The 13,398-nt window shown below is 46.6% G+C and overlaps 1 protein-coding gene across 2 annotated transcripts in view; it reads right to left on the bottom strand.

Moving 5' to 3' along the window:
- The window catches only part of Eml1 (EMAP like 1), a 131,307-nt gene that overhangs the window by 20,423 nt on the left and 97,486 nt on the right, over nt 1-13,398 (bottom strand). The window contains exons 5-14 of one of the 2 annotated variants that reach the window (XM_051151260.1): nt 12,501-12,529; nt 11,685-11,735; nt 8,299-8,428; nt 7,226-7,375; nt 6,362-6,431; nt 4,740-4,850; nt 3,770-3,865; nt 1,989-2,123; nt 1,243-1,342; nt 450-604 (exon numbers count right to left, since the gene is read on the bottom strand). In XM_051151260.1, coding sequence (XP_051007217.1) covers nt 450-604; nt 1,243-1,342; nt 1,989-2,123; nt 3,770-3,865; nt 4,740-4,850; nt 6,362-6,431; nt 7,226-7,375; nt 8,299-8,428; nt 11,685-11,735; nt 12,501-12,529 — 1,027 coding nt within the window. The remainder of the gene's footprint in view (nt 1-449; nt 605-1,242; nt 1,343-1,988; nt 2,124-3,769; nt 3,866-4,739; nt 4,851-6,361; nt 6,432-7,225; nt 7,376-8,298; nt 8,429-11,684; nt 11,736-12,500; nt 12,530-13,398) is intronic. The other variant, XM_051151249.1, reaches the window with a different exon arrangement.

Here is a 13,398-nt window from a genome sequence, read left to right as displayed (position 1 = left end):
GGCCTGGGGACAAACTGCAAACCAGCCTAAAGGACCTGTAGAAAATGAAGACTGCGTCTATTAAAACGGTGTTTCAGGGGCTGGTTAAGAGTACTGGCTGCTCTTCCAAAGGACCCAGGTTCAATTCTCAGCACCCACATGGCAGCTCACAACTGCCTATAACTCCAGGCCCAGAGAATCTGATACCCTCGCACACACATACAGACATCTAGACAAAACACTGACGCACATAAAAAAATAATAAATACAAAATTAAAACAGTGTTCTAAACAAAAAGTGTTGGGTAGCCTCAAATCCTATTGTACTTGAACATAATCTGCCTCTGTGATTGTTCTAAGATTGTTGCTTGCCACAAATTTTTATCTAATTTTTTTTTTCAAAATTCTGAGCTTATCCAAACTGTAAGTAAATGTCAGGCGAACAGGGTCAGGGTCCTCGGGGTGGTTTACCTCTGTTTTGTGAAGCTTTTGATAGTTTCCGTTCCAAGAAATAAGTTTCCGGTCCTTCCCTCCTCCTGACACCAGCGTGCCGTCTCTCAACATACAAAGTGCAAAAATGCCGCCCTCGTGGGCCCCTTGAACTGCATAGCTGATCCGATTTGTACCTAAACGTAACAGGAAAACTACCATTAACTAGGAAAGAATTAAAAGGCCACCCTCAGACTAGTGCTGAGCCCCATCTCAGTTTGTTTTAAAGGTATTGTGGTAAGTACTGACATTAATTTAATATGTTCCTAGTAAGGTTTCAGATCTTTGACACTCTCAGAGTCCCAGCACGCATGAACTGGATGGTTCTGTAATTGAGAGAAGCACAGTGGCTGAGAGCAGGGACTCTGCATGTGTACTCTGGCTTCTCCCTAGTGGGCTGTGCCCTAGACACGTGTCTCATCAGTATTGGTACTTGTCTGTCAGATGCTATGTGGATCAGAAAAATCACCCACATATGTCACAGCTATATAGCCATTAGTAATTTCTGCATTATAATTTGCTAATCACTCTCCCAACATAGTGACTAATTCTGTCACACTCTCCATAAAAAAACCTTTTACACTGGCATATGCAAAGCCAGCGACTCTTAATATTCCCGTTTTCTTCCATCCTGGCTTATGGTTTCATTAAAACCACACACACACAAACATACCTATATAACTGGGAACTTAGCTCATTTATAAACATCGCCTTCAGTGTTTTAGTTACAACATTACCAAAAACATCAAATGGTTTTAGGAGAATTGCCCATTACCTTTTCCCCACACCAAGATGTTGCCGCTTGAGTCTCCAGTAATGGTATCACCATTTTCAGAAAATGTCACGCACAGGACAAACTTTGGCTTCTCTTGTTTCTGTGGGATGTAGTGAGTACACATGGGCACACTGTTATCTGAAGACATCCATCCTTTTATTTGCGTTAATAAGCTAGGACCCCACCAACCCCAGCTGGATGGCGTCAGCCTCTGCAGTGACCTTTGGGGCCTTTCTGTTTTATGTACTGTCAGGAAACATGTACCTCCAGATTAATAGCTCAAAGAGAAAGAAATTTCTGGCAACTCTAAATGGCCGGGAAATCCTAAAGCTGCAGCTAGTTCAAGCAGAGTGGTGGGTGGTAAGGGGGACACAGGGGATGTACTACACTGTCAAGCTTTCAGGATGAGGGACAGGGCACAGAAAGACGCCAGTACCCTTAGCAAATTCAGGCTGCCAGGCTCTAGTAGCCGGTGCCTGCCTGCAGGCTCCTGGCAGCCGGTTGCCCGCCCCTCCCCCCTCCCCCCAAGAAATTATGACTTCCCTTTCCATTTTATTACCAGGGAGCTCCTAAAGACACCGAGAGCTTCCCAGCTGTATGGGGAACTCCAAAGGAGCATCATTTCTTTTTACACCGTCATATTTGTCACTAAAACAAATGCTAAGACTGAACTATCCCAACGCTCCCTTAAAACCCAGCCCCTCACACGTGACATGCCGGAAAACAGAAGGGAAAGCACAGTTTACCTCAAACAAACCTTGCTTCTTGTTAAGGGAGTTTCCTTCTAGGGTCCAAAAGTAGAGATGTGACTTCCCACAGGTGACTATAATATTGGTGTCTGTGGGGTGGAAATCAGCAGCAAACACCGCTTCATTTGAACACTGTAAGAAAAAAGCAAAGCAGAGAAGTAAATGCCACAGGCCTCTTACAGAGCTTAACAAAACTATCCAAACAGGGCACTGGGCCTCTCAAGCCCCACTGACTTCATCTTGTATGGCTGTTCTGGCTCCTGCCTGCTTTCCCCTTTGTCTTTCTGCCTTATGGCTGGAGGCCAGATGTCAGGGAGTACCGAGAAGGCAGCTTTGTGACTGGCTGAGCAGTTGGGTCACTCCTTGGGTTGGGGGCTTGCAGACATCTCACCACCTTCTCCTTTCCCAGTGACTGGGATCCCCAGGAAGGACCTAGGACCCTGCATGTCCTGACTGTCTGATCCTGCCAGAAAAATCCATGACATCCAGGCCTGACGTCCCAGTCTGTCATGCCCGGATCTGACTGTTGCTTCCATGTACTGACTCTGTTCTATGTTCTTAATTCTTGCTAGTGCTTTGCCTCTGGTTGCTTCTAAGCTGGCACACAGGGCGAGCACCATACATGCCTGCCAGCAATATTAGAAAACAGGGAATGTCAGGACAGCAAACACATCTGATTAGAACCCAGGTCAGCATCCCAGATGCTGGACCGAAAGCTCGGTAGCTAAGGCTGTCTGAGGGCAACAACCCATGAGGTAACAAGGCTGTCTGAGCGAGCCTAATATTATCCAAGGAAGGCTGACTGATGGTTTCTCAGGGTTAGATAAGGCAAGCTAACCAAGGCCGACAGATGCCAAAAGGGGTGCTCTTGACAGAAGGAAACCATAAGAGAGCTATAGGAATGCCAGTTCAACATTCTGGGCAAAGCTGACTGGAGGCGGAGTTCTGACCTCGCAGGTGTGGACATCTGTTGTTCCTGCAGCCCCAGAGCCTGGCAGACACTGAGGACCTCAGTCATTGTCCACCGTCAGCACTCCTCACAGTGGCAGCCCAGCACATAGTGGACACCCGGGTTTGTTGAATGAATGAAAGTGAGCAAACATGTGATGGAATGAATTAAAATTAGAGAAAAAAAAATCTGTGAAGCCTGGAAGACAGGAAATACCCTGCCAGGCCTTAGGCAGGATCTCATGAGGGAGATGGATACAATGAGATCTGAAGGGAAGGCTTGTTCCCAGGGGTGGGGATGCTGGGCAGCCCCGAGCTTGCTGGGATATGGCTATGGGACACGGCTGTGGGACATGGCTGTGGGACTCAGCTGGGACACAGGACACGCTGGGACACAGCTGGGACATGGCTGTGAGACACGGCTGGGACATGGCTATAGGACATGGCTGGGACATGGCTGTGGGACATGGCTGGGACATGGCTGTAGTATATGGCTGTGGACATGGCTGTGGGACATGGCTGGGACATGGCTGGGACATGGCTGTGGGACATGGCTGTGAGACATGGCTGGGACATGGCTGTGGGACATGGCTGTGGGACATGGCTGTGGAACATGGCTGTGGGACATGGCTGTGGGATATGGCTGTGAGACATGGCTGGGACATGGCTGTGGGACATAGCTGGGACATGGCTATAGGACACGGCTGTGGGACATGGCTGTGGGACATAGCTGGGACATAGCTGTGGGACATGGCTGTGGGACATAGCTGGGACATGGTTGTGGGACACGGCTGCGGGACATTAGCTTCAGTGAATGGCTTGAGTGAGACCTTCACGTCGGCCAGTCTCTCTTCTTTCTGCCAATCCCACACAGACAGCACGTGGTCATTGGAGTCGTCCACAGCACATAGGTGGCTTCCTCCATTCTGCCAAGAACAAGCAAGTCACAAGAAAACGACACGTGAAAATAAAGGGGGGACAATCATGATTCAAAATGACCGCTAATGTTTCCTTTTCTTTTCTTTCTTTCTTTCTATGTTTCTTTTTCTTTTCTTTCTTTCTTTCCTTTTTTTTTTCTTTTTTGAGACAGGGTTTCTCTGGGTAGCCCTGGATGTCCTAGAACTAGCTCCGTACCAGGCTGGCCTTGAACTCAAGAGATCCACCTGCCTCTGCCTCCCCAGTGCTGGGATTAAAGGTGTGTGCCACCTGGTGAGGGTTTTTTGTTTGTTTGTTTGTTTGTTTGTTTGTTTTTACAAAAGAGTTCATTACAAGGCTCTGTAAAGAGCTTACTGCACAGCATGAGGTTTGGTGGGTTGCGGTGGTGTGCACTGGTTATGGCAACAGTGGGGAAACAGAGACAGGAGGAGTCTTAGAGCTTCCTGGCCAATCACCCTGTCTTACTCAGATAGCCCCAGGTGAGGGACAACAAGTGAGGTGCCTCTGCATGCGCACAGCTACATGCTCACCCCCACCACGTGCACCAGCACACACCTACTACCACCAACACATGTAAGGGTTCGTTGTATCATTGCTTGTGAGGCCGGCTTTCCTGGCCAGGCACATGGCTACTGTAGGATTATATGCAGAGCAGAGCACTGGGGGGGGGGGGGGGGGTGGGGAGGAAACACACAGGAGTCTTCAACATGACCGTGTCTGTGGACGAGCAAGTGAGAATGCAAGTCTCCAAAATGAGGGTGGCTTAAGCATGGGTCTGTTGGACCAGCATGCTTTGAGAAAGGTCAGAAGCCATATGGCTAGACGTGTTCGATCGGAAATGTCCCTGTACAGTCTCATACTTACAGATTTTGAGAATGCGATGCAGGTGACAGCCCGGTCAAAAAAGCCTATTCCGATGACATGTAGCGTGTTCAGTGTCACAGAATCCCAGATGCGTACGTGTGGTGGCAGTTGCTGTTTGAAAAGGATATGGCTCTCATTCGCGAATGTCAGTTAATTACTTCTCCTAACCTTGGAACTATAAAATTATTTTGACAGTGACTTCAATTTTGCCAAACAAATGGTCTTTTTCTGCATTTGAGGAGTCTACCCATGAGTGTTGCTAAAACATTCCCAGTGGCTTAAGGAGATCCTGGGCCCTGTGAACATCTGAGGTGTCAGGAGAAGGCTACTAGGTTTTAAACTGACTATCCACTCTCCAACAAACATACCAGAGGAACTGACATTCCTTTTGCTTATTTGCATTTCTCTAAATTTTAGAAATGACATTTTGCCAAAGATAGCATCATAGTGCAATCAGCAGATTCGTCATCAGGAAAGGGCATGATGTGGGCGTTGTGCCCAGCACACAGGCAGGTGATAGGTGAACCTTGCTCTAATTCAGTCTTGTCTCTGAGTAGCTAGGCACCAAGCACCATCATGTGACCTCTCTGGGTTTATTCACAGGTCAAAAATGAACTCAGATAGCTGCCATTATCTGTAATTCTCCCTGATTCCATCGGAAGGATTCAATCTCAATGCAGAATGGAGATACACTTTCCTACCACTAGAGGGCAGAATAAGCAGTTTGTTTCTAATTTCAAAGGGCTCACCAATGCTTTCTCTTTCTTTTTTAAAACATGAGCAACTGTTCCGTTTATGTGAGTTTACGTAACAGTAGCTAGAATGGTCATGTAAAGCAGCATAAAATTTAATGGTTAAATTTTGATATGGTGAAAACATCTCAGCGGATGTTTTCTGGGCAGGTACGTGTTGATAAAAATGAACCTTCCTGTCCTGAGCAGTTTCAGATAACACATCACACGAGGACGAAGCTGAACACACAGAGGCTTAGGAGCTGTAAGAGTTTTGAATAAGACTTGACAACCACACATGGAAGCCAGCCTGGAAGTGTAATAGGCTAGTGTTAGGCTCCACTAGGTCCCTCACTTCCTTCTTTTAAACCCAGATTTAAGTCTTGCTAAAGTGATTGCAGAAACTTTGCTATTTTAACTCTGCTTACTCAATGGCTATATTTTCATGTTGACCATGCATGGAGATAATATTTTCAAGAATTACTTGATTCTCTGGCAAGACAATGAGGTTTTCAGTGTGTTGCTGCTGCAGTGTGTTTGTTTGTTATTTTTAGAGACAGTGTCTCTCCAGGTAGCCCAGGCTGGTCTTAAACTCCCACAGCTCTGTCTGCCTCTGCCTCTTAAATGCTGGGATTAAAGGTGTGTGACACCCCAACCACTGATGATGCTATTTAAAAACCTGCTGAAATGAAGGGGAGCCCAAGGGGAGGGGGGCTTAATGTCACAATGGTACATTCAATTTTCACTTTGCAGTAAGGTCTCCTGGTGAGGACCCAGAAGTCCTGAGATGCTGCAGGCACCGTGGCCAGGCAGATTTATCAGCAAAGGTGTTTTCAAGAGGGCTGTTGTCAACTCCTTACCAAAAACAGGAAGGCAATGAACAATCCTCACCTTTCCGTCCTTAGATGTGCCCGCAACTTGTCCTGTTGCTATGGTGATCTTGTCAGGATGGACCGCTAGGCTAGAATGAGGATATCTGTCAGATCCCTCCATCACAAAGGTGAGCTTTACTTCTTGATCAACTACAATCTTCCAAAAGTTCACACAGAAGAAATGCATACTGCCCAGCTTCTTAGAGACTCGCCCCAAATCCCCGAACAGACCAGCTACCTTAGCCAACAAGTGCTGTTTTGTTTCTCAGACTCCCCAGTTTCTTCTTGGGAACTTTGAAATGTAAAGAAAGGCATCTTTTGTTGGGAAAATACCATTTTGGTCTCAGAACAGGAGACTGAGTTGACACACTTTCCTACAAGTCATTTTTGGGTGTGTTAATTAGGAATGATGCCTTATCTTCTGTCAGTAGGATTTTTATCACTAGCCAGGGATCCAGGGTGACCACAGATCCATCCATCCATCCATCCATCCACCCAATCACTGACAGGCCTCCTCTTAGCTATAAAATGAAGTGTAGGCAGGGCAGGCTCAGCAATAGGTACACGACAAAGCATGTTTATCTAAAATGAAAGACCCAATTCGAAAGGAGCCTTTAACATTTGGTGCTCTAAGAAAGCTTCCTGAAGCTTTTTCTCACATAATCTGGTCACACAGTATAGTGAGGACAGAGAATGGCTATGAACTGGGCAGCAGAGTTAGGAAGTCCAAAGACAACGCGGATCACAGAAAGGCAGCTTTGTGAGCTTCGCCCAGTCTGGCTGCTGAGCCCAGCACCACCCCACCCCTGCATGTGCTCCGATGAGGAAGTCTTGGCTAAGGGAGGCTCACCTCTGCTCTGACAACCTGTTTGTGAGGACTCACCACTTTACGTCGTCGTTGTGGCCCGCGTAGTGCCTTTGCAGCTGCTCCTCCACGTTGTAAAGTACCACAACCGACGCGATGAAGTACACGGTCTCCCCCGTCGGGAGCAAGTACAGGTTATTCCGACAGTCTCGACCCCGGTACCCATAGCTTGGGGAATGTCAAGATGACAACGGCTTGCCTTTGAGACGTGGTAAGACGCTGCTGTATTTATTCAACACACATATAAACACTGTGCAACTATTCCTACCAGTTTTGCCAATTTAAACAACACTGAACTGAAAACCTGTGCAGGTTGTGGTGGTGCATGCTTTTAATCCTAAACCGGTCTCTGTGAGTTCCAGGCCACCTGGGTCTGTAGGATAAGACCTTGCCTCAGACAGGACAAAATGAAATACACTCTCTGCCTGATGGACCTGAATACCTCCATGCTTGAAATAAAGTTACAAGTGGTCAGGGATAATATGTACATCGCCTTGCAGAACTGGGGACTGCATGGGCTGGGCAAGTGCTCTGTCACTATGCTTGAGACAGGTGACCACTGTAGCCCAGGCTGGCCTCAGCAAGGGTCTTCCTGCCTCAGCCTCTCTTGCTCTGAGATTACAGACAGGTCTGGCTACACATCATGTCTGGTGTGAACATGCTGTTGTTGTTGTTGCTGTTGTTGTTATTATTATTATTATTATTATTATTATTATTATTATTATTATTATTATTATTTTACAAAGTCCTAGATTTTACTGAATTTTGATTATCTTCACTAAGCCTGCTGCTTCTCTGCCTAATCAGCTGTTCTTTCAGATTGACCGGAAGGCCATAGCATTGTATTCTCCTGGCCCTAAACCATTCCTCTGTACAACGGTCACTTCCATGTTGGCGTTTCAGGAAGACAGCGGGTACACATTTGAACAGGAACTACAGACATGAGAATTGTGCTTCTCCTGCATGGTCACATCTGGAGCCTTGGTTTTTTTTTTTTTTTTTTTTTTTTTTCCCACAGAGTTAACAGTGAAATGCTCAGCTTTTACAAGGCGTCACCAGGATGGTCTGCGCAGTGAGTGAGTGAAGGATACACCCACTCGAGCCTCAGCCGCTTTGTTGGCAACTCAGCTTTCGCTTCCAACGCGTACGAGTCCACTTGGTCTTTGGGCATGTACATGGTGACCGGGCGGCCTCGAAGAAACATCTTTACATATCCCTCTTCTACAAAAACAATGAAGATGTCAGTGATATATCTTAGCACGCTTTGCTTAGCCTGTCAATGCACACATGGCAATTTCCCTTGTGTGCCTTAAAAGATTTTTTTAAAAAAAAAACGCATTTGCTTATCTAATGTGGTGTAGGGGCCACATTGCACACGTGACAGTCAAAAAACAACTGGTGGCAGTTGGGTCTCTCCTTCCACTACATAAGATTCAGGGGATGAAACAGAGACAGTCAGGGTTGGGTAAGCAGCTCTACCTGCTGAGCATCTCGCTGGTCCCTCCACCCTCTCCCCCGCCCCATCATGTCCTTTTCAGTTAGTGTTCCAGGAGATAAAATCTAACACACAGGGGCTGGAGAGGTGGCTCAGTGGTTAAGAGCGTAGACTGCTCTTACAGAGGACCCAGGTTGGATTTGATTTTCAGCACCCACATCAGATGGCTCACGACACTCCATGGGATCTGCTGGCCCCCTCTGGCATCCTTGGGTAATTGCACACATGTGCACATACCCACACACAGACACACAGACACACGTGTAAATAAAAATTAAATTAAAAATCTAACACAAAAATCAAATATCTTGAAACAAAAGTTTGTGTCATCATTATTTTTAAGCCTCACCACTCAAGTTCTGAACATTCACAAGAATTTGTAAAAGGTCTGAACTAGACTCCAACAACCATTTCCTGTGGCAATCTTGGTGTCATTATGCTATCATCAGAAAAAAAAATGTACCACAAAGGATCACACATGCTTGTAATCCCAACACTCAGGGAGGCAGAGGTTGGTGGATCTCTGTGAGTTCCAGGACAGCCTGCTCTACAAGTCGAGACCAGGTCAGGCAAAGCTTCACAGAGAAACTCTGTCTCAAAAAACCAAAAAACTAACACCCTCCCCCCAAAGAATTACAACTAATCAAGAAACACACTCGAATCTGTTATGGAGACCAATATATATCATATTTAAGAAATATCCTTCGATATTTAAATTGATTGTTATGTAAGTATAAGATATATTTCCACGTATCTTTTACATTGTACAGTTATTGCAAATGCAAAAAGAAGTTAAGTCAGAAGACGTGCATGCAAGGATGCAATAAAAAAAAAAGAAAATGCTAAATTATATTTAAAAACAACAACAACAGGGTTTCCCTGTGTAGCCTGGACGTCCTGGAACTCACTCTGTAGATCAGGCTGGTCTCAAACTTAGAGATCTGCCTGCCTCTGCTTCCCTAGTGCTGAGATTAAATGCATGTGCCACTACTGCCCAGCTAAATAAATAAATCTTAAAAGTAAAAATTTTTTAAATTAAAAAGAAAATGCTTAAAGAGAAGCTAAAACTGGAAAATGAAAAAAGAAGAAGAAGAAAGAGGAGGAGGAAGAGGAGGAGGAGAGGAGGAGGAAGAATAAGACTCAACAGAAGAGGAGGGAGAGAAAGTGAGAAAGAGAGTGTGGGGAGAGACAGTGAGGGGAGAGAGTGGGGGGAAGAGACAGAGACAGGGAGGGAGAGGCATAGGCAGGGAAAGACAGGAAGGGGGAGGCAGAGTTTTCTGGATTGACTATTTCTATTACAATAACTTTATTTTTAACTGGAAGCTGTATTACTTGGATGCATGTGCATATATGCACCGCATGCATGACAGGCGTGTTCGGAGGCCAGAAGAGGGCATCAGATCCCCTGAGACTGGATTTACAGGGGGCTGTGAGCTGCCCTGTGGGTGCTGGGAACTGAACCTGGATCCTCTGCAAGAGCAGCAAGTGTCCTTAAGTGCTAAGCCGCCTCTCCAGGGCCCTGAAATTACTTTTAGTATTCCAATAAATAAAAGGGCCAAAGGGGGGGGGGACACATATGTTGACTGAGGCAACTTCTGCCCTACCCCCCCAAAAAAAACCCAACCCACTTTGGCATTCTGACTAGAGTTTTAAAAGCTATAATATGAACAAAGAAAACAGCTCCTGGACTTGTGAGGTAGGAGACAGCGCCTCCATTCTGATGCTCTTGCAGACTCGAGAATCCAGGATCAATGATGCTCTCTAACCCAGGCAGGGGCAGCCAGCTAGACCTGTACCAAACTCACACAACATCACCTCAGAGAGAATACTAACGAGGCTAAACTGAGAGGCAGCCATAGTACTTCAAGGGCTGGAGACTTTCAAACAGCGCATGCAACGTCATTTGTCACCACGAGCATGCGCTTCGGATCCCGGTGCATGTGACCCTCTTCACTCTGGCTTTATGAAGCTTGACTTTCAGGTGAGAGCCGTAAGCATGCTCATCCCCGGGCACGCACGCACAGGGTTCCAGCCACTGCCCCTGCGATGGATGGGATGTCCCTTACATGGGCGCCACCCTCCCTGGCTGTATCCAGATCGGTCTGGCCAAGGTTGCCCTCACCACAGGCTTTCTTACAGCCAGACCCCACAAGGATTCTCCTTTGAGGCCGGAAGTATCTCTCAGGACTTTCCATGAGCCTCAGCTCCAGCTCTTCCCTTCCTTTCTCTCTCTAACTGCTCACCCAAGCTGCTGCTCATTCGTGGTAATCACACATGGAGACTTAGAAAGCAGGCACGAGCCCCGCTGTAGAGAAAAGGGAAGCAGGAATGGCGGAGTTCAGAGTGAGATGGAAACTGACTCTGCCAACTCCCTCAGTGACACCAACATGAACCAACTCTGGCCCGGTGTGTGTGTGTGTGTTCTAATGCCCATGTAAGGGCATTTCCAAAAGACAGAGGGATAGAGAGCCCGTTGTGCTGGTTAGACACCAGGGAGAACTGTCTATGACTGAGGTCTCCTCGCTTCACCATTAAAAATTACTGACTAAGCCAAAACAATAAACAACAGCCGTGTGCCGTTGTGCACTACAAATCAGACAGCCTACATCTACAGGCAGTACCACAAGAGGAAGCAATGCTGTTTTCAGACGTGTTAGGAGCACAACACACAAGTCACGAAACCTAGAGGTGCTAGTGAGGAGAGGCCAGCGGTGCAGGGCTTCATGCCAAACAGGCGACACTCAAGGCGCTGCCTTAGAGCTCTCCTCAGATGCTTCTAGAACTCCTATGATCAGGCAATGACAGGTGGCAATCCAGATCACAGCCGCATGTTGAAGCCCATCCAAGTGAATGTTGAGAGGTGCACCGAACGTAGGACAGATCACAGACACGCCATGCGTGGAGGCCTCTGCCTGTATGGACAGTCTCTGGACTGGGGCAGCAGCCTTGTGCAGGGAGCTGTGGGCTGAAAGCTCTGCCTACCTTTGCAGTGAGTCACCCGGCGCTTCCCTTGGGGTTTCGGAGACTGAAGGGCTAGACAAAGAGATGGCTGGTACCGCAAGTGTGGCTGGCCTGTCTGCTGGGGTGCTACTGTGCCTCCAGAAAGGGCAAGGGGACAAGGGGACACTTCATGTACCCTGACATGCCTGCTCAGGTTGCATGCCTGTAGGTTTGTGGTCATTACATTTCAAGGGATAAATCTTTGTTTTGCATGGAAAGGGGAAAACTGGGCAAATTAAAATCAGATGAATTTGTTTAATTGCACACAGAATTTTTCGCATGTTTAACTAAATCTTAAAACACAGCTAATATGTTAAAAAAAAGAGAACGTAGCATCTGCTTTCTTATAAAGTTTGATTTAAAGAGATATATATAGACAGCTATGTATGAAGTATTGGTTTGTAATTCAGGAAATTAGAGGCAGAAAGGTATTTTGAACAAGGTGGAACAGCTTTAGGGAGGGGTACTTTCCCTTGGGGAGAAGTACAGAGGAGGTAGGTGGACCAGGGCAGAGGCTATGGGCATTTTTACTGGGAAGTTCCTCCTCTAACCCTCACTGACCTCCTCGTGGGTCTGACAAGGAGCAGCTAGGGGTCTACCTCTACCTGTTTGCTGGCGATCCTGCTGTTATCTGAGCTGCCAGTGGCCACTTGGTGACACTCACAAACACCAGAGCTATTTTCTGAGTACCTATGGCCTGACTTGAGGTCACCATTTTCTATTTACCGTTCAGTCAAGGTCTAAATTATAGCCCACCCCCACCTCTGCCCCTCAATCCAGAAAGAAAACAAAACTTACCTGGACTGAATGTAGGCTCCTTGGGTTTGCTGTGAAAATAAGCCAAACAAAAATAGTATTTATTTATAGGTATGTATCGTATATGTATATATTTGTACATATATGTGTGTTTGAGGTGTGTATGCATCTACAGATGTGTGCTTGCATGTGTGTGGCCATACATGTGTACATGTTCATGTGGAGGTCTGATGACACTGTCATGGATTTCCTTGATTATTCTCCATCTCACATATGGAGGGACGGTCTCTCACTGAACTCAGAGCACACTGTTTCATCCAGTATGGCTGGCCAGTTTGCTTAGGAGAGCCGCTCCCTCACACAGGTCTACAAGAGCACTGCCACACCCACCCTGCTTTTATATGGCTTTTGAGGATCTGAATTCCTGTGCCCACTCATACACTGTCAGTGTTTGACCTAGTGAGCCAGCTCCCCAGCACCTCCAAACACCCCGCCACCTGGGGTGCTTCCTCTCACAGCACCACAGCTCCATGTTACAGCCATTTTCCACAGGCATGGTCTGTAAATAATGTGCACTGACTAGAAAAGCAAGGCTTCATTGCGAAAGAAACATGTATATATAAAAATGTTCAAATTTCAGTGAATAAGATTGTAATCCTGATTTGTAACAAAAGTTGTGCTTCAAGGAAAGCAAATACAGGTTAGGGGCTGACAGCTGGCTAGTCAAGGTGAGATTGGCCCTGGCTAATATATAAGCTCTCTTTTCTGCTCTCCCTCAGAGTTAAGGAACTTATTTAAAAAGAATAGAGTCCTATTTCCTGCTACAGAGATACCTGCACATTCGTGCTTATGGGTGCACTATTTATAACAGAAGGGGTGGAACCAGCCATACGTCCATCAACAGAAGGGGTGGAGCCAGCCACGTGTCCATCAACAGAAG

The sequence above is a fragment of the Acomys russatus genome, chromosome 1 (genome assembly GCF_903995435.1).
Source record: "Acomys russatus chromosome 1, mAcoRus1.1, whole genome shotgun sequence".
Taxonomy (NCBI): domain Eukaryota; kingdom Metazoa; phylum Chordata; class Mammalia; order Rodentia; family Muridae; genus Acomys; species Acomys russatus.
This window is presented reverse-complemented; position numbering and strand designations above follow the sequence as displayed.